Source organism: Argiope bruennichi, chromosome 6 (genome assembly GCF_947563725.1).
Source record: "Argiope bruennichi chromosome 6, qqArgBrue1.1, whole genome shotgun sequence".
Lineage (NCBI taxonomy): Eukaryota > Metazoa > Arthropoda > Arachnida > Araneae > Araneidae > Argiope > Argiope bruennichi.
This window is the reverse complement of record NC_079156.1, coordinates 121,526,766-121,552,358: the sequence shown is the minus strand read 5'-3', so window position 1 is coordinate 121,552,358 and position 25,593 is coordinate 121,526,766. Positions and strand designations below refer to the sequence as shown.

The 25,593-nt window shown below is 32.3% G+C and overlaps 1 protein-coding gene across 1 annotated transcript in view; it reads left to right on the top strand.

Annotated features, from left to right (window-relative positions):
- The window catches only part of LOC129972473 (metalloprotease TIKI1-like), a 166,738-nt gene extending 142,365 nt beyond the window's left edge, over window positions 1-24,373 (top strand). Inside the window, exons 9-10 of the mRNA XM_056086618.1 lie at window positions 19,163-19,402; window positions 22,390-24,373. Coding sequence (XP_055942593.1) covers window positions 19,163-19,402; window positions 22,390-22,582 — 433 coding nt within the window. The 3' untranslated portion in view covers window positions 22,583-24,373. The remainder of the gene's footprint in view (window positions 1-19,162; window positions 19,403-22,389) is intronic.
- The last annotated feature ends 1,220 nt before the right edge of the window (window positions 24,374-25,593 follow it).

Here is a 25,593-nt window from a genome sequence, read left to right as displayed (position 1 = left end):
CCACCATTTTTTGTTGCGTTTTCTTTTTAATTTTGTTATAAAACCATTCGTAATGAAATTTAATGAATTATTTTTCTGGTTTTTGCTATTTTTACTTCCTTTTTTTAAGCAGTAAGAGAAAATTAATTTATTTATTTGGATTTTTAGTAAACGACAATAAAATTTGACTTCTGAATTTTAATGTTTTAGATATCTAGGAATCTGGAAAACATTGTTTTTGAAGTTAAACTTCAAGGAAAAGGAAACTGAAGGAAAACTTCTGTGTTTACAAGTTAAGTTGATAAATATAATGGCACCTTCAAAATTTTCTCGCATAATCTCTAATAAAGGTGTTTCTTCAAGTCCCCACAAAAAATTGAGCGCCTTGTGTAAGAATGCCTTGTAAGGCATTGGGATACAATAGTTAGGAAATATTAAACTTTGGCGTGAATTTAGCATTTTTTTACAGAATCTATCGTGTGATTCTTGGCGAGGTTTTCAGTAACTAATTTCTGGCATTCGGTTAATAGTAACCGAAAATCGAATTTATGTTTTAGACACGTTTTTCTCAACCTATTGAAAATTTGATAGTATATATAGATTTTGTGAATAATAGTCATAAAATCACAAACCAGATTTGATAAATTTAATTGATTGCATTATTTAGCTATCGCATTTACATGTTTTTAAAATCTCAAAATCGTTCAAGCCCAAACACTTTTTTTGCCTATTAGAAAAATTGAAAACTATATATCTTAATATATATAAATTACGTGTCACGTTGTTTGTCCGCGATGGACTCCTAAACTACTTAACCGATTTTAATCAAATTTGCACACCGTGTGCAGTTTGATCTAACTTAAAAGATAGGATAGCTCTTTTTTTGAATTTTCAATTAGAATTTTAATTATTAATTAAAAACTAACTTTCCCGCCAAAAAGATCTTTTCATTTTCCCCACCGCCAAATGAGTAAGGCTTCAGTTTTTTTTTCTCCCAGCAGTCATGGGCTAGGCTTAAGATTTTTTGGCTGATTATTTAAAACGATTCTATTTATTTTCTTAATGTTTGATGCATTTAAAATTAAACATTGTTAATTAATCGATCTTTCAGATTCATTCTTAAGTACTTTTGAATTAAAATAAAACAGAATAAAGGAAATTAAAAATTTCTAATCTGCATAGCGTTACCCCAACTGGCGTAGAAAAACTCACGCATTTGCGTTATCCTAACTGGCGTTTAAAATTCACGCATGCACATTGTGTTCTGATTGTTGACATGACAACCATTATCAAAGGATGATTTAAATTATTTTTAGGTTAGTTGCATGTTTTTGTAATTAAATTGTATTTATGTTAGTTATATATTTTTTGTATACGCTTATAGTTTTAAGTACATCGTTTTTTCAGTTTTTTTTAACCTGTTTTCAACCGATTATTTTAAGCGATTCGTTTTATTTTCTTAGTGTTTAATGCATTTAAAATTAAACATTGTTAATTAATCGTTCTGGTCATAATAATTCTGAGAATATTTTGTTGACAAATTCTTGAAATATTACATAAATTAGGAAAGATATTCTTTAGTGCCTATAAAGTTTAAACGCTCAGTGACTGTTTTCAGTAATCATATTACAAAAAAATACTTCGTTTCAGTAAAAAATATTATTATATTAATTGCAGATTAATTCTTTCCACTTTAATTTATAGTATAAATTCTACAGGAACTAACAGAAAATTAGAGAGATACATATTACGTTATGACTGAAGGCGTTAATAATATTATGAGAGAATTATATGACTATCAAAATTTGAAGTTTTAAACTATTTTGATGAAGAAGCTATTAAAGTAGGAATTGCATAAAATATTTAATTATTAAAATTTTAACGAACATTAAGATTGGCGAACCGGCTGGTCGCCAACGGCGGCTAGTATATATATATATATATATATATATATATATATATATATATATATATAACTGTCAATACCTACTCTTGCTATTTCGCGTTCTTACGATCCTGCCCTTTATTGGCCAGACAGGAGAATCGGTTACATAGCGGATATTTTTGCCAAGTTGAAACTTTTTGTTGGCAATAAATCGCTAAATGTGACAACCTTCTTTATCATTTTCTTATAACCTTACAAGCGAAAAAGTGACGCATCAAAAGCCATTAATTGCCAATTTTCTGTTGCTTTCGAAGCACAAACCCATTACAATTGATGAATTCTTGGAAATAATGGATGATGAATGAAAACTGACATCCCCTGAAATTTTACGAAGAGACTATCTGTCGTAGAAATCTTGATGCAGATTTATAGTCCTTAAACAAAACTATCGGATTCCACATTTTTTAAAAATTTACAAATTAAACATCAAGTAAACGGAAACTAAATCGTCTGAAAAATGTTTAAACGCCCTTTCTAATTTCTCGATTTAATACCCGATGTAACAGCATGTGTAGGCATTTTAATAGGAGCTGCTATTAAAATACAGAGTTGTAATTCTAGGAATTAATTGTAATAACATGTTAATAAATAATTTTTAGAGAGTAAAATGCTCATTGAAGTATACAAATGTGCATTTAAATAAATATTATTTAAAAAGTATTTTTATTGTGTTTATTTTTTATATTTTTATGGAAATTATTTGGATTGGTACCGTTTTTACGATTCAGTTTGATATCCGTTCTATTTCGGTAGCTTTGATATTCAAATTTTCCATATCCTTTAATCAAATATTCAATACACAATATTTAGATTTTTAGCTTGATGATATGGCAACAATGGTTAACAGGAAAAAAGAAGAAGAAAAAAAAAGATGAATGTATTATAGATATCACAGAGTTAAAAATACCAAAATCTCTATAGTCAGAAAACGATAAGCTAAAATAAAATGCCGTTGATAAGTCTATAAAATTATGGCTTTAAGTTAATGCGATAAAATTTATAAAACTGGCAAAATTAGCAAATGAAATAAAATTTTATTCAAATGAATTCAAACTAGAAAACAGTAAAAAAGTCATATGGTATGACAAAGGAATATATTAAAATATTATAAATAATAAAATACGTGACAAAATTAGGCCAAGAGTTGAAACAAAAATGCAACAGTTTTAAAAAGTGGTATTTTATGTAAATTACTGCGTGTGTATATCAAATGTAAATTACTGCACGTGGAAATGCCTTGCAAGCCATTAATGGACAATAATTGCGAAATATCTTAGAATTTAACATTTTTTGAAGAATTTTTCGTAAGAATATGTATTTTGAACACCCTTTCAAAACCCTTCAAACACCCTTTCAAAATTTGACAAAAAGCTACAATTGTACTCACAAGATAATATACCGAATTTCATCGATTTAAATCATTCCGTTTATACATTATTGTGTTTACACACTTGCGAAAGTACAGATTGACAGACGGTCACCCTTCGACAGATTTTTTTCAAAATTTGAAAAGCATCTATATTCTAGTTGCTACATCTGTATACCAAATTTTATATATGTAACTCTCGGTGTTTTGAAATTATTGATCCCATTTGCAATCGAACAGCCAGACAGGCAAACTTTCTGTGAATGAATTTCTTTCAAAATTTGATAGATATCCACAAATCTGGAGTAAATACCAAATTTCATTTGTTTAGCGCAAAGCGTTTTTGAGTTACTGTGCTCCCAGACAGACAGGTATACAGACATAAAGTCGGAATGCGCCCCCCCCCCCCCCGAATGTGCTTTTCAGATTCGAGGAGGTTTTGTACTTTGAAGATTTATCAAAATCTATATTTCTTATTTTTTGACGATTACAATACTTTGTATAGAAGAAAATAAAAAAAAAAAAGATAAAAATTGTGTTTCAATTAACTTTTAAAAATCGATAAAATCATATGAAAAAACAATTCATATTACTGAAAAGTTGATTTTTTTTTATTATTATGTGAGAACATGATGTTGTTTTGGTTAGGGGGTTTTGAAGCTCGAGATCGCGTAGGCAATGAATAAAGCATAAATGGCAATTTTCATCACCATCTTTAATCGCATATTTTTTTTATTTTTTTTACCTGCTTTTACAAATATGGTATTATTATTATGTATGCTTTTTTGAAAGCAGATGCGTTTTTAAAAGGTTGATCTGCTTTTACCAGTATTACTTTATTATGTCGTATGCTTCCTTGACAGCAAATGCATTTTTAAAAATTTCACCTACTTTTACCAGCATTGCTTTATTATTACGTATGCTTCTTTGACAGCAGATACATTTTTAAAAGGTTGACGTAGAATTATAACATCATAGCCGTTATTTCGTCTCAAAATGGATCGAGTTCCAAAATTTGTTTGCCATCTAGAAAAATTGAAAATGAAAGTTTAAAAAAATTATATATATATATATATATATAGAGAGAGAGAGAGAGAGAGAGAAAGTCTCGTGATTGTTTCAAACCGGTTTATACTGGTTAATGACTTAAATTAATTAAGAAAAATAATACAGTTCTCACATGATAACTTAAAATTTGCGATCGTAGATTTTATTTTATTTATTTATTTATTTTAGAAATTTTTTCCTGCAACTAGATCATTATAACAAACTGCCTACCTATTGCTTTAAAAATGATTAAAGCATTGGGAAATATAAAATATGACTATTTTTTTTAAAATCATTTACAAAACAGATTAATATTTGTTCAACATTTTTTTTTTTTAATTTTAAGATGGTGTAAAAATAACGATTGTAAATTTTGAAATTATGACGGGAAAATATAAGCACATTTTACTCTCTTTTCACTTCTTTTAGAAGGTAATAGGCATTATTAATAGCTCCGTTAATAATCAAAAATTAATAAAATTCGAAATTTCGTTCGAATTCATTTAAGACTGTAGATCTGAATACGAGGCTCCAAAAGACAAACATTCAGTTTAAATGTTTTTTGATTAACTGTTCTTTAATGATATATTTGTATAACAGTATTAACTAATATATAATCCGATATATTTTGTAAAAACTTTTACGCATATTGAACAGTATTTAATATAATAATTATAGGCTCACAATTTTTAAAATTTTTTTCACAGTTTATGGTTTTAGTAACTTAGAATTCTAAATTACGAATTTGAGAAATGTTTCAAGTACAAAAATCGTTCATTACCTTTCGCATTATAATAATCAACCGTATAAGAGGGAGTGGTATCTCACGCATATTCTCTAATAAGTCATATCACTGACACTCCGACCCGCCACGAAGGCACACGTATTTAAATCATAAGGTTGAATGACCGGACCGCCGCAACAGCAACACTGGTGGGAACTGTTGTTGAGTCCTAAGGGCCATCACCGACCACGGTACACCCTTCCGGAAGGAAGTACGTCCCGTCATCGATGGGAGGAGCCACATCTCCCACCTTTTTGTGTACCCTCCAAGGTGGCGAGATCCAACCACCATACTGGAAGCATTTCATCCTCATTTCGAGGTGCCCCCCCCAGTTTTTCCCCCCTTAACCAATTGAGATTAAACTTTGGAATAAAATACAGCTGCAATCATAAAATCCATATCAGATTTGATATATTTAAGTTATCGTTTTACATGCTTCTGAAAGTACATTGAATTTCGCTCAAAAATTGATAGGTGTTTGCACTATAAATGCTAAATTTGTGTGTCACATTTTATCCATCTAGCTCTCTATGTTTTGTAATTATCGTAATAACTTATATTCAAACAGCTAGACAGACAGTTTCTTTGAATGTTTTTTTTTTTTTTTTTTTTTTTTTTAAATCATGGAAATTTACAAAATTGGTTCAAAGGCCATAATCCAAATTTCATCCACCTAGCTCAAAACGTTTTTTGAGCTATCTTAGTCACACATAATATCATAAATGTGCTGTTTTTATTATTATTATTATTTATTTATTTCATAAAGGTCAGAAATGTGGAAATACGTCGAAATTTTGAGTACACATTTTTTGGCAATCACAATATTTCCTCTATACTTCGTATACGAAAAAGTAAAAAAATTAGCAATAATTCTTTTTTCCTATTCATGAAAATTCTGAAAAATATGAGATATTAAATATATGAGTGCTACGTCATTCTGTGTAATATTTATTTAACTGACGTATGCATTTCATATTTGTCATGTAATTACAAGCTCGCAATCTATTAGATACATTTACGCAAAAGATAACCAATATATAAACGAAATCAAGCTATAGCAGTTTCCGCAAAGCAATATAGAGAAAAGATTTAAGACTATTCCAAAAATAATTATTTTATTAAAATTAGCATATTAATCTACATTAAAGATGAACATTTTCGAAATTAATTATTGCATTTTTAATAGCATTTAAAATGACACGAGCTCATAGTTTATTATATTGCATTATAAATAAGGTATTAAGCTATGTCAAATTTGCATTTTTCCAAAACTAATGAATTGAAAGTAACATCTTAAGCTATACTAACATTTCATCTTTCTTAAACTAATTAATTATTAGATGCATCTTAAGGTATACAAAACTTTGACTTTCCCCAAACTAATTTATATATTAGGAGCAACAGCTTAAGCTAAACTAAAGCTGTATGTTTTTAAAAACTAGTTTTTAAATTAGTTTTACACTTTGAACATGTTAATATTTGATAGCTATATTAAAAAAAAACATATTCTATTCATGATGTAATAAGCTTTATTAAAGATGCATTTTCCCAAAACTAATGAATTGTAAATAACATCTTAAGCTATACTAACATTCTATTTTTCCTAAACTAATTAATATATTAGAAGCAATATCTTAAGTTAAACTAAAGCTGTATTTTTTTCTAAAACTATCATTTCTTTAGAAATATTGTGTTAAGCTAGACTAAAGCCACCTTTTTCGAGAATTAATTAATGTTTTAAAATAATAAATTAAGTTATGTTAAAGCTACATTTCTCCAAAAGAAATCACTGCAATATAAATAGGTATTATATAATGGACCATATGTGGGTCGACTTTGAATAACAATGTACATTTATTCGGGCACAGTTTTCAACATTAAATCTGTTATCCTTAAAATGGCAGTTCATTATCATTTGTGTAACTGCATCCATCTTAATTCAGTTCTGTCTTTGTTAAAAAGCAAAAGTAACTTTCAAATAAGTTACTAAAGGATTACTCGTTCCCACCAAAGGAGGGCAAATCCAATGTGAGATGCATCCCCGATTGAGCTTGCAAAAAATAAAATAAATAAATAATAATGGAAAAAATATTAATCTCTCAGATCTCCGGGGGCTAGATCGAAAAAGCGAGAAGCATAGAAAAAAAAGGGAAAGCCTTTGCCACAATGGCTCTTTGAAGCTCGCCGCTCTAAAATACGCGTGAAACTCACCTGACGACTTTTCAAAGGGAGGTCACCTCAGGGGGTCATCCCTCCTCCCGTGCTAGAGGGGAGCGGGCGGCATCCTTTGATCTCTCACCGTCGGTTCCGTTGCGTCACTTAGTTGTTACTTCTTCAAGGATTTCTTCTGGATCTTTTTGATCGTGCGGATTGGAGTGAATTATCCTTTCGGCACAGTTTGTCATGCTGGTGTTTGCTAATTAACTGAAATGGCTGGTTAGGGAGTGCTGAAGAGGAAGGGAAGGGGTGTGCGAAAGGTCTGTCAGGGAGTGTCGTTCAAGACTCATTTTGTAATAGGAGGTGTGCACCGCGTATCGTTGAAGTCTAGAGGGTTTTTATTGAGAGCATTTATAATGGAGTTGTGGTTTCCAGTGCCGCCGAGATGGACTTTTTGCAGGGTTTGGTTCATTTGATCTCATCCAGTAGCGGAGAAACGAATGCTCAAGGGATATATTGACGGCCCACGGATTATTGAAATAAAACATTAGTGTACATTTATGCCATTTTTAAAGCCAGATTATATAATGAAAGAAAGAAAAATACAAGACGACGTCCTGGCATAGGGGTAGCGATTTTTCCCCGTGATCTGGGCATCCCGGGTTCGATGGTCCCGGGTCCATGGTTGTCCTTCCGTTGTTCGTGAGTGATGCGTGAGTAGCAAAGTCGTACTCTTGGCCCTAGTTGGCTCTGCTAAAAAAACAAGAGACGCTTCCCCACCGGCTTAAAATCTGTCTTCGTAACAGCGGGCTTATCCATGGCAAGTGCCATAAGAAACAACAACAACAAAATACAATAATACAATATCCCGTATGACATTTACACTTTCAATGGTATTGGTGACAACAAAAGCGGGAAAGAAAAAAAAATCCCAATATACTTCGAACATTATTTATTCTTGTTATGTCATTGCTCTTATAAGAGTTTTCTACGAATTTTTCCAAACTTTTACCAGTTTTCTCTTAGCCTATATTTAGTATAGTCAGACTCGATTCACTTGACTGTTTTTAATTCGAATTCTAGAGCTTTCCATGAATATTTCTAAACTTTTTTCCGACTTTTTTTTAGATGATATTTAATATAGTCGGAACTTGATTCACTCGAATATTTTTAATTTGATTTCCAGAGCGTTCCACTAATATTTCTAAACATTTTCTTAGACGATATCTAATATCGTTAAAACTTGTTTAGCTCGAATGTTTTTAATTTGAATTCTAGAGCTTTCCAGGAATAGTTCCAAACTTTTTTCCGACTTTTTTTAGATGATATTTAATATAGTCGGAACTTGATTCACTCGAATGTTTTTAATCTGATTTCCAGAGCTTACCACTAATATTTATAAACATTTTCTTAGACGATATTTAATATCGTTAAAACTTGGTTAGCTCGAATGTTTTTAATTCGAATTCTAGAGCTTTCCATGAATATTTCTAAACTTTTTTCCGACTTTTTTTAGATGATATTTAATATAGTCGGAACTTGATTCACTCGAATGTTTTTAATTTTATTTCCAGAGCTTACCACTAATATTTATAAACATTTTCTTAGACGATATCTAATATCGTTAAAACTTGGTAAGCTCGAATGTTTTTAATTCGAATTCTAGAGCATTAAATAAATATTTCCAAACTTTTTTCTAACTTTCTCTAAAATGATATTTAATATATTCGAAATTCGATTCAGTCGAACATTTTTAATTCGAATTCTAGAGTTTTTCACGAAGTTTTTCGAACTTCCTCTGATTTTCTCTTAGTTGATATTTAATATAATCGAGTGAAAAGTATCCAAAAATCGAATTTGGATTTTAGAGGCGTTCTTTCCTCGTGACTGAAACAAAAATTTGGCACAAAACTGCACTTGTAGTCATAAAATCGCAAACCAAATTTGATACATTTAAGGCATTGTGTTTTTGAGTTATAGCTGTTATATATGGAAGTACAAACCGACAGATGGTCAACCTGTTGTTGGATTTCGCTCAAAATGTGGTAAGCCTCTACACTAAAGATGTTAAATTTGTGTTCCGAATTTCATCTATCTAGCTCTCTTCGTTTTTAGTTATCCTGTTAACTTATGTTCGAACAGCCTGACAAACGTCCTCTGAACAGATTTTGCACAAAATCAGATAGAAATCTACGAATTTGGTGCAAGGACCGTATAAAATTTCATCCGTCTAGCTCAAAGCGTGTTTGTCACGGACAGTTAGACAGACGGATATTTTCCATAAATGTATTTTTCAAATTCAGGGAGATCTAAAACGTGGAGATTCATCAAAATCTCGATTTCGAATTTTTTTTACGATTTTTATATTTTGCGTACGAAAAAATAATAAAAACATCAAACTTTCTCCATCAAAAGCTAACAAGGAATTATGTTAATTTTTTTCTCAGACTTAACCTCCATCATAAAATGCATGTTACACTTTCTAGTCTGTGTTTGTTTGTTTTTTTAATTCACGTTTTTGCCCAAAATCAGACTTATCACAGCTAGATATATACAATTAAATTTACTATATCCGATTTAGTATCAGTTTTAAATATAAAAGAAACATAATCATAAGAACTGCTAAGAATTATATGGAATGTAATTACTTTGAATGTAATAAATGCTGCCTTAAAATTTCAAAATATAGGGAATTTTTTTTAAAAAATGTAAGCTAAAATAAAGCTAATTTAAAAGAGCGAGCGAGAAAGAAGCACTTTTTGTTGAAAATTAATTGCTTTGTACGGGAAAAAGAATTAAAAAAAAATATTTAGGAAAATAATTATTATTGTGTTTCTTTCCTCTGAAATACATTTTAATAATAGAAAAAAAATGTTGTATGTTCACCTAAAACTTTTTTCTCTGTATGCAATTAGATAATAATCGAACGTCTTCATTAAATTATTGATTTAATAATACTACTTTATGCTACTTTCTCAATATAATAAGAAAGAAAGAAAAAAAAAATTCCGAAACTGTCTGTCTTTAAATACGTATTTGAATGCTATAAATCAAAAACAAAATAAATTAAAATTTTATCATATGGCATTAATAGTGCCTAAATTAAAAACTCTTGAAAGTTTTGAATCAAATCTATCAACAATAAAATTGTTTATCGGTCAATCTATTTTTTTATATACAAGCTGATCAAAATTAAAACACCCCTCCTCTGAACTCTCTATATACTAGCAAGCTACTTAGTGTAAAGGCTTCGAAATTGTTGAACATATTATTCAAGACTTGGAGAGACGGATTGGAAGAAAAAATTTGTTCCAGAACACTGATAGATGGCGCTGTACAACAGAAAACATACTAAAAAGGTACAAATAATCACACAAAAAAACATGTGGTATGGAATTTTTCCTTTTATAGTTTCTATTGATAAAAAAAAAAAGTGAAAAAACTGAAATTATAAGCATAAAAGTTTGCATAAATCCTCCGTTTGCTGCTGCTGTTCTAGACATAAAAGGGATAAAGCTGAGAAAATGTCATTCTTGTCAGCGATGCCTACACGCTTTGCCTTTAAGTTATTTTATGATAACAAAGGAAATGCTAAAGCTACACTTCGAGAATTTCGTCGACTTGAGAATTTGCGCAAATGACCAGTAGGTACCAACACATTCTCGAAAATTTTGCTGTACCCCGAATGCAACAACACTAATGTCTTGATTCAATTACCTTTCTGAAAGATGAAGCACCTTCGCACATTGGACTGACTCTGTGTGCAGCAGTTTCTTTGGCAACATTTTTACTAATGATAGAGTAATTAGCCGTGCATTGCCGGCAACCTAACCATCTCGTTCTACACATCTTAATTCCTGCTATTTTTGGCTTTGGGGATACTTAAAAAATCTTGTTTATCGAGGACGTCTGGTGAGAAGCATCTCAATCGACCAATTAGAATCCGCAGTTGAATAAGCTGGTAAGCAATCGATAAGGTCCTTGTGATTAAATGTTTGATTCGTTCGAATAAAATGTGTCACAAATGTGTATTTTGAGTCTTTTCAGCCTATTTTTTTGTTGCACAGCGCCATCTATCGGTGTTTCTGGAACTATTTTTTTCGCATAATCCGAACATACTATTCCTCATGTCTTGAATAGTATGTTCGGCAATTTTGGAGCTTTTACACTGAGTAGTTCGCTGAATAGAGAGTTCAGAGTAGAGGTGTTTTGATTTTGATCAGTTTGTATACTGACCCGAAAGAATCGATCCGATCCACTAGTTTGAGAAAGCGATAACGAGGTTTTATTCTACACGAATATATAGTTGGCAAAACAGACGAAGCGTGTACAAGAACAGGATACTCCTGGAAGTCAATAAAGCACAAGTATTCTTCGTCTTTGTCACAAAATTTGCGTCTAGTCTATTGGAAAGGTCATTAGCTCGGCATCCATTTAGTATCATCAGAGATCTGTTAAAGCTCATTTTATTTCTATGAAACAAACTGCGCAAGAAAACAATATCATAAATTCATAACAATATGTATATGAAAAATCGAAATGGCCGAAGTCAATGAAATTTGACATTCACGTGATTTTTTTCTGCTTACGACTAAAATAAACACAAAATAGTACGTATTGTGCAAATATAAGAAAAATTGAAAGGAGAATACTTCTGCTGTTTTATTGTCGAATTTTTTAAATTAAAAAACTGAAAACTCATACTGAATAAATACTATTTGTCAAGATTAGAATTAAGAAACTCTATGCAAACTAATTACGTATTTTTCTAACATTGTATTCAAGTGCTTTGAAAAGAAAACAATTATATTTTTTTATAATTTTCAATAAAACCTACATCTGAAAGGCTGAACGGCGTCTGTCTGATCGTACTGCTGCTATAAAAAGAACTGAAACGCTTCATTATAGTTTCATGCAAAATAGCCCGCTGCGAAAGCTGTAATTATTACTAATCAGCTGCGGAATAATAATTATGCATAAAACCGCAGTGGATTTGACGATTTCACCTGCCCATCGTCAATTACGTCCCCCCCCCACTCTTAAAAATAAAAGAAACCGAAAAGAAGAAGAAGAAAAAAGGCAGTTTGTTTTGACAGCTTCGTGTATTATATGGAGAAAGCTGTTGAAATCGTGATTTGATAATAAAAGATTTTATAGATACTTTTTTTTTTGATAGAATAGCTTGAAATTTGCAAATGTGATTTGCTTGGCCAATACTGATTTTTTGTGTGCGTGTTATTAAATTATGATACATAATTGAAAAAAAAATCAATAAGAATCTGATAAGAAAAATCTCAAATATGCTGATAAATCATTCGTTAATAACTGCTGTTAGTTGAATTAGTTGAGAAGATTTGTGTTCAGTTTCTCACCAAGCACGCCAACATCTTGCCAGTTGTGTAAAATCTCACCAAAACCCCGCCAATTTAGATGGCAACGGTAAAAACGACTTTTAGGGTTTTATGAAGAATTAACAAAATAAAATTTGGCAAGAAATTACACCAAAATAATTGGTCCTTTTTGAGTCAGTCTAGTGATAGTATTACAACTATTTTATGTAAAAAAGCTTTCATTCAAATGCAGAGTTTCACTATACATAATTTAATTATTAATACTTAAAACTAAATTGTGTTCAGATAACTTAACATAACGCCATCCTGTGTCCCGGTCCCTATAACACTAAGTTATTTAAACAGTTGGATGAGCACTAGATGGAAGGAAGGGAAAAAAATATTGAAAGAAAGAAAGAGACGACAAACCATCCAGAGATCTCCAGAGAGAATCCCATCGGTGTCAAATCCTGCACGACTGTATTTCCATTTTTTTGGTGAAGTAATAACTAAATGGTGGGGACAAGAATACTTAAACAAATGGTGACTTTGAGTTGAACTGACAGGGAAATGAGATTACTAACTGTAAAGGAAAAAAATGATAAATTACATTGAGAACATCTGTATGGTATGTATAAACAATCACTGCAGAGTCAGAAATCTGTAGCGTCCGTGTGGGTTCTGTGTTTTATTTCCTTCGTGAGAATTGCACTTTTGAGCACTTTTGAATGAATAATTTTATTGATTTTGACAAGTAGCGTTTTGGCCTCGGTTATTGTGTAGTCTTGAAGAGGTCTTGGTATTTATGAATATGATTTACTATGGAGTGACTCTTGCCGCGTGAAAGGGTATTCGATGCAACTCTCCTGTACCATTCTTCCTCGAGATTTGTTTCTGGCTTTCTCATGTGCCATGAGAGAAGCAGTAAGCATTCGGTGGCATAGTGAATTGGGGATCCTAGATCCTCACAGCTACAGCAAGGAGAATTGGCCAGATGGAATCTGTGTAGCTATGTCGGGAGTGGGCCGTGTCCAGTGAAGAAAAAGATATCCGCTCTGTTTCAGTTGGTCGCGCAGAAAGAAACTTTTGGTATTATGTTGAATGTGGACCTGCCTGTTTCGCCTTCTTCCCATAATTATGTTCAGATATACGTATCATCTTTAAATATATAAAAACTGTAATTTAAAATTAATTTAATTAGATTTACTAATACTTTTCACATTGAAAACTTAAATTGGCAATGACTAAAGGACTCTCAGGAAAAACAAGGAAATAGAATAAATTAAAAAAGAAATTACAAAATATTCAGTTTTGATGTTCTGTATGTGGTTTCCATTGACTGCTTTTGAGGCTGATACTTTTCTGTCATAAACACTTTCTGATCTTTTCTATATTTAGATCATTCGAATTACCACAAAATTTCCTTTCGAAATCAACGGAAGGGTCTCCTCTAAACATTCTCGCATACTTTCTAATAAATGCGTTATCTCAGAGAACGCCTTACATTGCATCGGTGTACAGAAGTTACGAAATACTGACTTTCGGCTTGAATTTAGCATTTTTACTGAATCATCATTTATATCATTATCGGTTGCGCAAATCCAATGCTTTTGGCGTTAAACAACTCAAAGCGGGTTTTTTTTTCACTGCATAAAGTGATTGATTTATCAGTATATGATTAAAACGAAGTATAAATAAAAATTATTTATGGGATCGTAAACTTTATGTTTTATTTTATTTGCATTATTTTTTGCTGGATTGTAACAAAAGTCAATGAGCTAAGGTCTGCAATTTTTACTATTTTATATTTAAGCTGATTCATTATATTCTCCTCTAACGGACCAGTTAAAGTTATTAATATTATTTTCTTCCAATTTTTTTTTTTTTAATTATCTATTGTTAGCAGAGAAATAGTTGGTTTTTGCAGTATATTAACTTTATGACAATTCTAAACAAAATATTCATTTATAGTAACTGTGTTTAATTCTATCAGCAGAAAAACATAGGAATAAGTTGGACTTAAGAATTTATGATTTTTTTTTATTTTCTGTTTATGGATCTTTATTTGTTTTGTTCCATTTTTAGTGATCAGTTTTGATTCATAGAATTAAAGGCCTTTATTCATTATTTTAGATAATCTTTTTCATTACTACGTATTCAAAAAAAAATCTCTATATAGGTATATATACTTTTGCATCTCCCAAATTGCTTTCTTGTTTTGTTTCAAGCATCGGACTTTACTATCGAGTTTTTATATTATAATTCTTATATCTCAGCGATATATGCTCAACGACGAGCAGTTAAATTTCCTTTCACCACGCTAACTGTGAATGTTATCGCAAGTTTAGTAAACAGTTTCGTACATTCTCGATAACCCTTCCTTTCGGTGTTTATGTCAAGGCCGATTCGTAATTCTCGAAATTAGAACACAATTACCGCCTTTCACACGATTTCGGAGGTCGGACCAGTTGATCGTCCGCGGTCAAGGCACAGAGCAGACTTTACATCGATTACAGTGTTCAGTTATATCGGAATAATAAATCTTTTTGTTCTATGCACGTTTGTTGGATGCTAATAAATGACATATTGTAGTTAAATTTCTTCTTTTTGTTTTGGATTCGTAGAACACCGTTTCGAACAGATTAGTATGTTTATGTTCATGTCTGCTTTTATTATCTACTTTTAGAAAGAACACTTTTATAAAAATGGATGGAGTTTGTTTCAAAATACAGTGATGTCATATAGGAGATGTTTTATTTTACTCTACGTTTTACTCTAATGTAATTGTTATAATTAAATGTCAAATATAAAATGTTATCTGTATAAATAGGGATGATTATTTATATGTTCTTTTGTTCAAACCTATAATTTTTATCTGATTTTGATGAAATGCGCCGCACATGCTTTTCAATACAAAATGGTATTCTTTGTCCATTCTTTATTGCCCAAATGTTAATTAAAATTCTAATCATTTAAAAATAAATAAGTTTTGATGTTTTAATTTAGATTTTCTGAAAATATTACATCACAAAAATGATTTCAATACTATCTTAAAACTCAAAAAATTACTTTATAAATGAAATCAATTTAATATCTACAATCTTTTCTTTTATTTCAACACATTTTTTTTATTAATTTGATGTACGATCTGATACAATGTTTCTTTTGTTGTTATAATGAAATTCAAACTAATTTCATTGTCTCTTCAAACCAATAAATCGCATGTCTTTGTTAATATTAGGATTAAGATACATAAATTGCTTATTTTGGTCAAGAGGTAATCTATCATACTGATTTTCTGCGATATTAGTTTTATCACTGGAAAAAATATTTACGACGATTCTGACTGTATATAACGTCATTGACACCTTCAACTTATGTAATTAATTGGCAACAAAAATGAAAGTTTCGGATAATAGGGTGACTACGGTGCTATTTCTAATAGGAGCAGAAATCCAAAGATTCTTCTAGAAAATTCCATACGCCATTGAAAGACTCTAAAGGCGATCTCACGTGAAATAATTCTCTCTTTGGAGTATTGATCTCTGAGCAGACTCTTTTAGTTTGTTTTCTTTGAGTGCTACTGCCTTTTGTTTGCTTGTGTCGTGAGTTTCTACAACTGTTCTTCTTTACACACGCCTCGGCTTTGTTTCTGCTATTTGTACCTCGTGTTTTCTCGTGAAGTAAATTTCATTTTTCTTCTATCCAAGCTGTAGAATTCTTTCAACATACATTAATTCATCGGAAGAATTCTGTAAAAATAATTTTCACATCGAAATATAATCATAATAATATTTCGTAAATACTGATTATGATATATTTCCAAATTTACAAATATATATAAAATCAATAAAAATGATAAATTTCTTATTAAATAAGGGCAAAAAGGAATTAAAATAATCTACAAGGAATGACTATGGCAACATTTATTGGGGCAATACAACACGCGTTGTGCTTTTCAGTAATGCAACTTATGCGTTATGAAATGAAGACAGCCTGGATCAGTTAGTGAATTCTACTGTCGTAGAAGTCTTCCACCAGGAATAGCAAGCGTAGTGAGTGCTCAAGAGTCAGATTCGCAAAGACGACTCACTTTGCACTTATGCGTTTGATAATTGAAAAGGATGAAATCAAGTCATTCTTCTGATCACATTTTTGTTGTTGTTGTTTCTTTCTTTGTTGCAGAGGAAGGGTGATCACTCGTTAGTGATACTCACATATGTGTATTTTCTTTCTTTGTTGCAGAGGAAGGGTGATCACTCGTTAGTGATACTCACATATGTGTATTTTCTTTCTTTGTTGCAGAGGAAGGGTGATCACTCGTTAGTGATACTCATATATGTGTATTTTCTTTCTTTGTTGCAGAGGAAGGGTGATCACTCGTTAGTGATACTCACATATGTGTATTTTCTTTCTTTGTTGCAGAGGAAGGGTGATCACTCGTTAGTGATACTCACATATGTGTATTTTCTTTCTTTGTTGCAGAGGAAGGGTGATCACTCGTTAGTGATACTCATATATGTGTATTTTCTTTCTTTGTTGCAGAGGAAGGGTGATCACTCGTTAGTGATACTCACATATGTGTATTTTCTTTCTTTGTTGCAGAGGAAGGGTGATCACTCGTTAGTGATACTCACATATGTGTATTTTCTTTCTTTGTTGCAGAGGAAGGGTGATCACTCGTTAGTGATACTCACATATGTGTATTTTCTTTCTTTGTTGCAGAGGAAGGGTGATCACTCGTTAGTGATACTCACATATGTGTATTTTCTTTCTTTGTTGCAGAGGAAGGGTGATCACACGTTAGTGATACTCACATATGTGTATTTTCTTTCTTTGTTGCAGAGGAAGGGTGATCACTCGTTAGTGATACTCACATATGTGTATTTTCTTTCTTTGTTGCAGAGGAAGGGTGATCACTCGTTAGTGATACTCACATATGTGTATTTTCTTTCTTTGTTGCAGAGGAAGGGTGATCACTCGTTAGTGATACTCACATATGTGTATTTTCTTTCACCTTTGAAGAGGGGTGATCACTCGTTAGTGATACTCACATATGTGTATTTTCTTTCTTTGTTGCAGAGGAAGGGTGATCACTCGTTAGTGATACTCACATATGTGTATTTTCTTTCACCTTTGAAGAGGAAGGGTGATCACTCGTTAGTGATACTCACATATGTGTATTTTCTTTCACCTTTGAAGAGGAAGGGTGATCACTCGTTAGTGATACTCACATATGTGTATTTTCTTTCTTTGTTGCAGAGGAAGGGTGATCACTCGTTAGTGATACTCACATATGTGTATTTTCTTTCTTTGTTGCAGAGGAAGGGTGATCACTCGTTAGTGATACTCACATATGTGTATTTTCTTTCACCTTTGAAGAGGGGTGATCACACGTTAGTAATGTTAGCATACAATTACTTCTTTTCTCCACTAAAAATGAGGGAGTGGTCACACAATAATGATAATACACGAGTATTGCCTTTTTCCGCTAAAACGGAATTATTTGACAATTTTGGGCATTCGAATTTCTGTTTGAAATTGATGGCAATTTAGAGGAACCAAGATAAGGATATCTGTGTAGAATAGGTGATTGCTGAATTCCGCCGTCGTTTGGCGATTGTTCCCCACAGATTCGGCCACACTAGCTCTAACTGGGCAACATTAATAAGGGACGACTGCGCATTACATTCCTCTACTTGGATGCTTTGACAAGCTTTAAAAAATTAATTGAGTCAATTGTTTGCTCGTGACACCTGGTCCAAATTCACAAACTTCATGACAGGATAGTCCTTGCAATCAGTGAGAGGACGGATAACAGACGACCACTTCAAAAATTACAAGTTCGATAAATCGACCTATTGACAAGTGTAAACTGTCTCTCTTCATGGTTTGGACCATTCAGATATGCGCAATTGCTTTTCATAATACGTGAACTGCCATCTGTTGGCATGATGGGAAACTTACTCTCTACATGAGTGCTGTATAAGAACAAATCAGTTTAATTGGTTTGTGATAGCAAACTGTCTCATTACAGACAAAATCATTCTAATTATTGTAGCATCCCATCTCGTCCTACTTAACTTAAACTCCTTCTTACAGTTAAATGTATTTAAAAACTGTTTCAATAATCTATTCTTGTGAATCGATTTAACATTACTGTCTTCGCTTAATTGCATTTTAAGCTCGTTTTAGTCATGGCCTTGCTGAAATATTTCAACAACATTTACAGTTTTCATTCAAGAATGGTAAACGAAAAACTAAAATACTACATTCACTATCACAATAGTCTAATTTACGTACAGTCATTTTCTGTAGCGCTGAAATGCAACCCTTTAATTGTCCCTTATGGGGCTTTTATTGCCCCTAAAAGGGCTTACCCCAACCTTTGCTTAGAAGGTCTCCAAATAGCAAACATTTTCGTAATGGGCTAAACAATTTTTCATTAAAAAAAATGCCTTTATTTTTGCTTTTATTTCACTATTTATTTGTAATTGTTTCAGAGCAGATGAGACCATCTGTTATTGACGTTCCTTTTCTTTCTCTCTCCCCAGCTTCCGCAAACCTCATCATCATTCTCGCCACAGAGGAAGCCACCAACCTTTTGTTCCAAATCATGGGGCGCCCCAGCCCTGGGAGAATAGGGATCGACGACGTTACAGAAAACGGGGCCACCATCACCACCACGGGGTACAGTTGCTTAGAAGTGTATCCACCCCTACACCCTCCAGGGGCAGACAGCACCAACCCCGGCAATTCAATGACCTCTGGGTCAAACTGGACAATCAAGACAAGTAAGGCCTCTGGGAATATTGTTTCCCCTCTTGCATTAGAGCGTCTTTCTTTTCGGTTTCCTGCTTTTGGATGAATGTTTTGATTTTATGTTGCAATCCATTTGGTTGGGATTAAATGATAAAAGGGTAACACTGGGGGATGAGGGCTCCCTTCGCAAGGAGAATTCTATAAGGAAACAAATGTGACTGAAATGTATTTTTACTTTCTCGTTTCCGTAGTATAGAGAAAGTATAGCAATCGTCAAAAAATTCGAACTCGAGATTTTGACGAATCTCCTTATTTCAGACCTTTCTTTAAAGTTCGCAAAAATGTCCGTCTATCTCTCTATGATAAAGATAACTCACAAACACTTTGAGCTAGATGGTTGAAATTCGATATACCGTCTTTACACCAAATATGCAGATTTCTATCAAATTTATAGAAAAATCTGTTCGAGGGAAGTCCGTCCGACCGGCTGTTCGAATATAAGTTAATAAGAAAACTACAAAATTAAGAGAGCTATATAGATCAGATTCTGTACATAAATTTATAGACAGGTACCGCACGTCTATAGTGTAGATATCGGTCAACTTTTGAACCAAATCCAACTTCGGGTTGACTGTCTGTCAGTCTATAATTTCAGATATAAGTAAATGCGATAGTTCAAAAATGCAATGAATTTAATAATCATATTTGGTAATGAAATCTGTAAATATAAGTGCAGTTTTGTGACAAATTTTTGTTTCAATAGATTGAGAAATATCGTGTCTATAAAACAAAATCGATTTTTGGATACTATTAACCGTATGCCAGGGATTCATCGCTAAAAGACTCGCCAAGGATCGCAGGATGGATTCAACAAAAACACAAAACTCACGCCGAAAGTTAATATTTCGTAACTATGGAACGACAGCGCCATGCAAAACGTTCTCTGGCCAAGACAAGTTTATTAGAAAGTATGTTAGAAAGTTTTGGGAGACAACCCCTGCTGATTATTATGGTGATAAATCAATACACACTGTTATACTGAGATAAATGACATTGCATTACTTAAACGGTGGATTTATTTCAACTCTTGGGAAATATCTGCTGGAATTAGGGTTAAGGAACTGAGATTGGATCATCGCCTTCTCATAATCAAAATATGCAAGGAGCGGATAGTGTTTCAAAAGATACAACCTTAAAATTTTATTGAAATAGTCTAATTATATTTTCCATGAGGTTTTGTGTCTGCAAGAGTAGCTTTGTACCATTTTTTGTTTTTGTTTCATTGTATAGGAAAAATGCATTTAAAACACAAATTCGATTTTCGCATACTTTTGACTGCATATCAGGAAATAATCGCCCCAAAAAAACATGCCAAGGTTGACACGATAGATTCAGTAAAAGTGCTAAATTCACGCCAAAAGTTTATATTTCATAACTATTGGACACCAATGCCATGGAAGGCGTTCTGTGGGAAGACACCTTTATTAGAGTGTATGCGAGAAAGGTGAGTTCACTCTCATTGGTTAAACATAAAAAGCTTCAATGTTTTGATATGTTCAGATTCAGCATAAATTAATTTTCCCTGTTTGGAAACATCTATGGTTAAATACATGAAATGAAATGAAACCAAATTTCCAATAAAAATTATATAAAAGGTGTAAATAAATAAATTTTACGGGGGAAAAAAATGCAACAAAAGTAGCCAATACGAGAAACGTTCACCTTGTCGGAACCGAAAATGTGTCTTAAAAGTTCAATGAAAGCAAGGGAAAAAGGATTATACAAAATTTTATTGGTATTTGAGTGAAAATCCAGAGGGAGAGGGAATCTTCTCCAAATTTTCTCGCTTACTCCCTGATAAACTTTTCGTGCCAGAGAACGCCTTGCACGGCATTGGTGTACAATATTTACGAAATATAAACTTTTGGCATGTATATAGCATTTTTACTGAATCTATCGTGTGATTCTTGGCGGATTATTTGGCGATTAATCCCTGATATGCGTTAATAGTATCCAACAATCAAATTTGTATTTTATGCTCGTTTTTATAAAGCGACTGAAACAAAAATTTGACACAGAAGTACAATTGCAGATACAAAATCCCATACCAATTTTGATATACTTACGTCACTGCGTTTTTAAGCTATCGCGTTTACTTGTTTCTGAAACTACAAACTGACACATGGTCAACCGAGAGTTGGACTTGATTCACAATTTGGCAGGTATTTACACTGTAGATGTTAAATCTGTGCACCCAATTTTATCCATCTAGCTCTCTTCGTTTGCAGTGATCATGTTATTCGAACAGTTGAACAGATAAAACAGATAAACCTCACCTCTGAGCGGATTTTGTTAAAACTTTGATAGAAATCTATAGATTTAGTGTAAAGAGCGTATATTTCAACAGAATAGCACAAACCTTTTTTGAGCTACCTTTGTCACAGACAGGCGGACGGACATTTTTCCAAAAATGTGTTTTCTAACTCAGTGAGGTCTAAAACGTGGGGATTTGTCAAAACCTGGAGTTCGAATGTTTTGATGATTAATATACTTTCTCCATACCACGTCTACGAAACCCCCGGGGGGCACTTCGAAATGAGGATGAGATGCTTCTGACATGGTGGTTGGATCTCGCCATCCAGGAGGGTACACAAATAGGTAGGGGATCTGACTCCTCCCATCGATGACGGGACGTACTTCCTTCGGGGAGGGCGGTGATGACCCTTAGGACTCAACCACAAATTCCACCAGTGTTGCTGTTGCGGCGGTTCGGTCATTCAGTTTTATGGTTTAAATCCGTGTGCCTTGGTGGCGGGTCGGAGAGTCAGATGGATACTACATCTACGAGAAAGTAAAAATAATTATAATCATTCCAGGTGCCTCTAAACAGCGAAAATTACTTTATAGCTTTTTCGCGCTATCGAAATAAATTATATACATAAAATGATCTTATAAATGACTTATTTTTAAATGATGTTCTATTTTTATTCTGAATTCTGTAATTTTTTTTATTTCGTAGGTCTTCCATGAAAAATTTCGACAGTATTTCGGACACCATTCTAAAGAATTCTAGAAAAAAATTCCCCACCTGGCCTGAAAGCAACTCCAGAAATAAGGCTTACACACCGATCATGGACAAACTGATATGGATCATTTGCCTTACGTGTGTTTGGAGTCAGCGATACATACAAAGACTGGAAGTTTCGATTTGAAATATGTACAAAAGACTTTGAATGTGAATTATTTATTTCTGTACAACTTTAACGTTGTTATCTTTTGCGTAAATGATTTTGGTATGCCTGACTTATGAAAGAAAAAGCTTAAACCCGGCTATCTGACTATCAATATGCATTTAAAATGCTTAAACCACTGATTTGCAAGAAAAGCACGTTTTTGTACAGTAATGTTGTATATGGATTTTTCGTCATAAGCATTGCAGAATTTTGTTAACAAATATCTTACTTTTGTGAACATAAGAAATGATAAAATGTTTTAAATGCCTGCATTTAACCTTTTACATCCTGATGGTCATGCTGATATTTTCGTAATATGACTATTTTATCTAACAAAATTCAAAAGAATATGAAGTGTGTTTTTGCGATAGCAAGCAATCGACATCTGCTTAAGACTGAAATTAAAAATATTTGGTTATTGATTGCATTAATTAAATTATTTTAATTCATAATTTCGTCACAATTTGTTAACAAATATCGTACTTTTGTGACCATAAGAAAGGATAAAACGTTTTAAATGCCTGCATTTAACCTTTTATATTCTGATGATCATGCTGATATTTTCGTAATACGACTATTTTATCTGACAAAATTCAAAATAATAGGAAGTGTGTTGTGCCAATAGCAGCAATCGACATCTGCTTAAGACCGAAATTAAAAATATTTGGCTATTGATTGCATTAATTAAATTATTTTAATTCATAATTTCGTCACAATTTTGTTAACAAATGTCGTACTTTTGTGACCATAAGATATAATAAAACATCATAATGCGAGCATTTAACCTTTTATAGCCCGACGGTCATGATAATGCTTCGTAATATGATTATTTTTTTCTGACCAAATTCGTAAGAACATGAAGAGTATTGTTCAGTTAGCAAGCGATGTTTATCAATTAATGACCAAAATTTAAAATATTTGATTATTGATTACATTAATTAAATTATTTTAATTTCTTAAATTTTGTGCTCTTTCCTATGTTTATTCTGCACTAAAACTTATCTGATGGAGAAAAATGAAATTGAAAGATTGATGATAAAATAATTCGGTAAATAGAGAGTTAATACACGGATTTAAAATAATTTTATTTGTTTGGAACATGAATACAAAAACGTATTAGTATAATTTTTTTTAAAAAAATTATATTTATATGTTTGTAAAAGATTTCTTTTCTAAATATAATAATTTATGAAAATATATTTATTATAATTTTGATATACTAGTGATTAGTTTATATATATTTTTTTCTTTTTTGTTAATGTATGTAAGAAACTGAAACCTTATATGGATAAGTTAAAGTTACTGAAGCTTAAATTTCATTTCTTTTTTTCTTCTTCTAGATATTAACAAAATCTAAAAAGTATGATAAATTTGTGGACAAATATGTGGTAATATTATCATTTAAGGAAATGAGCTTTCTTGATCCAGATTTAGCACAGTGTTGAATTCAATTGAATTTATACAATTAATTTTTTTTTTTTTTTGGAAAAAGTGATAAAATAACTAACATCACTGTAGCTTTAACCTATCTATATCAAAATCAATGTAAGGGTTATGATTCAACCAAAGAAAGCTGTATTGCTCTTCGAAATTAACCCTTCTTTGTATGATGATGGGAATTTCCATCATAACATTTGTACTCAATTAATAATAATTGTACTCAAAACAAGTGCACTTGTAAATTGTTTGTTGCTGGCAATTTTTTCACCACGGTTGCGTAATAAGGAACGTAGTTGTAAAAAAAAAAAAAAAAAAAAAAAAAATCAGAAGTCACAATCATTATAGCGGGTTTGAACTTGTCATTCCGCTGTTTGTTGTGACTGGAAGAAAGGTGCGATTTCTTGAAAATTTTTAATAATTAATCTGAGATTTTTTTACTAATAAAAGCGATAATGAGTGGGGAAGAGAGGGATATTGAAAAACTTTTACTGAGTTTAACATGTAAATTTGCTTGATGATGGATATTTCCATTATCTGGATATTGTTTATTAATTATTTCATATAATATACAAGGGGTGTTAAAATGAAAAGGTACGAAACGACACTGTGGGTATAAATGAAGACTTTATTCAAAGTATGCACCATAGGCCTGAGCACAACGATCCCATTTGAACATCCCCGAGCCGGAGGATTTCTTGTTTCCAGAATTCCTGTGACCGTGAAGAGACCCAGTCCTTCACAGCGTCCTTGAGTTCGCCATTGGAATTGAAGCGCTTCCCTTTCAGATGTTTTTTTCAGGGGATCAAACACATAAATATCGCAGGGCGATATGCCCGGGTTGTAGAGTGGATGGTTGAACTACTCCCACTTGAACTTGGCCAGTTCCGCGTGTGGACGTGCGTTATCATGGAGCAGAACCACACCCTCCGCGAGTAGCCCCGGTCTTTTGTTCTTGATGGACCTGCGTAGTCTTCGGAGTGTCTCATAATACACATTGGAGTTAATGGTTCTTATGTGCTCGAGGAATTCAACAATTAGCAGAGCCTCTGCTCTCTCCTGCGCATGCGGACGCCCGCGCATGCTCCGATCTACACCGGAAACTCCATCCCTAGAGGCCTCGCTACGTTCTCCCATAGCGGCATAGGCAAATATGTTAACGGTTACGTTGTTACGACATTTTGTACCTTTTCATTTGAACACCCCTTGTATTTATACTAGGATTTTTTAAATATTTTCCCTTTATTCTAGAACATGAATTATAACACCCTGATTTATTTCACAAAAGGAAAAATCATGCAAAAAGGGTTAAAAGCACAAAAATTAGCGAAACTCTGCATAGTTGAACAATCTATCTGATGGTGAATAAATTGAATCGTTTCTCTGATTGCACATAAAAAAAATAATTCAAAATTAACTCTAAAACAAAACAAAAAAAAACACAACAAATACTTGAATATTTAAAAAATACCAAAACTTGCGCAAGAAAATATATTGGAAAAAAAAATTCAAAATTAACTCTAAAACAAAACAAAACAAAAAAAAAAACACAA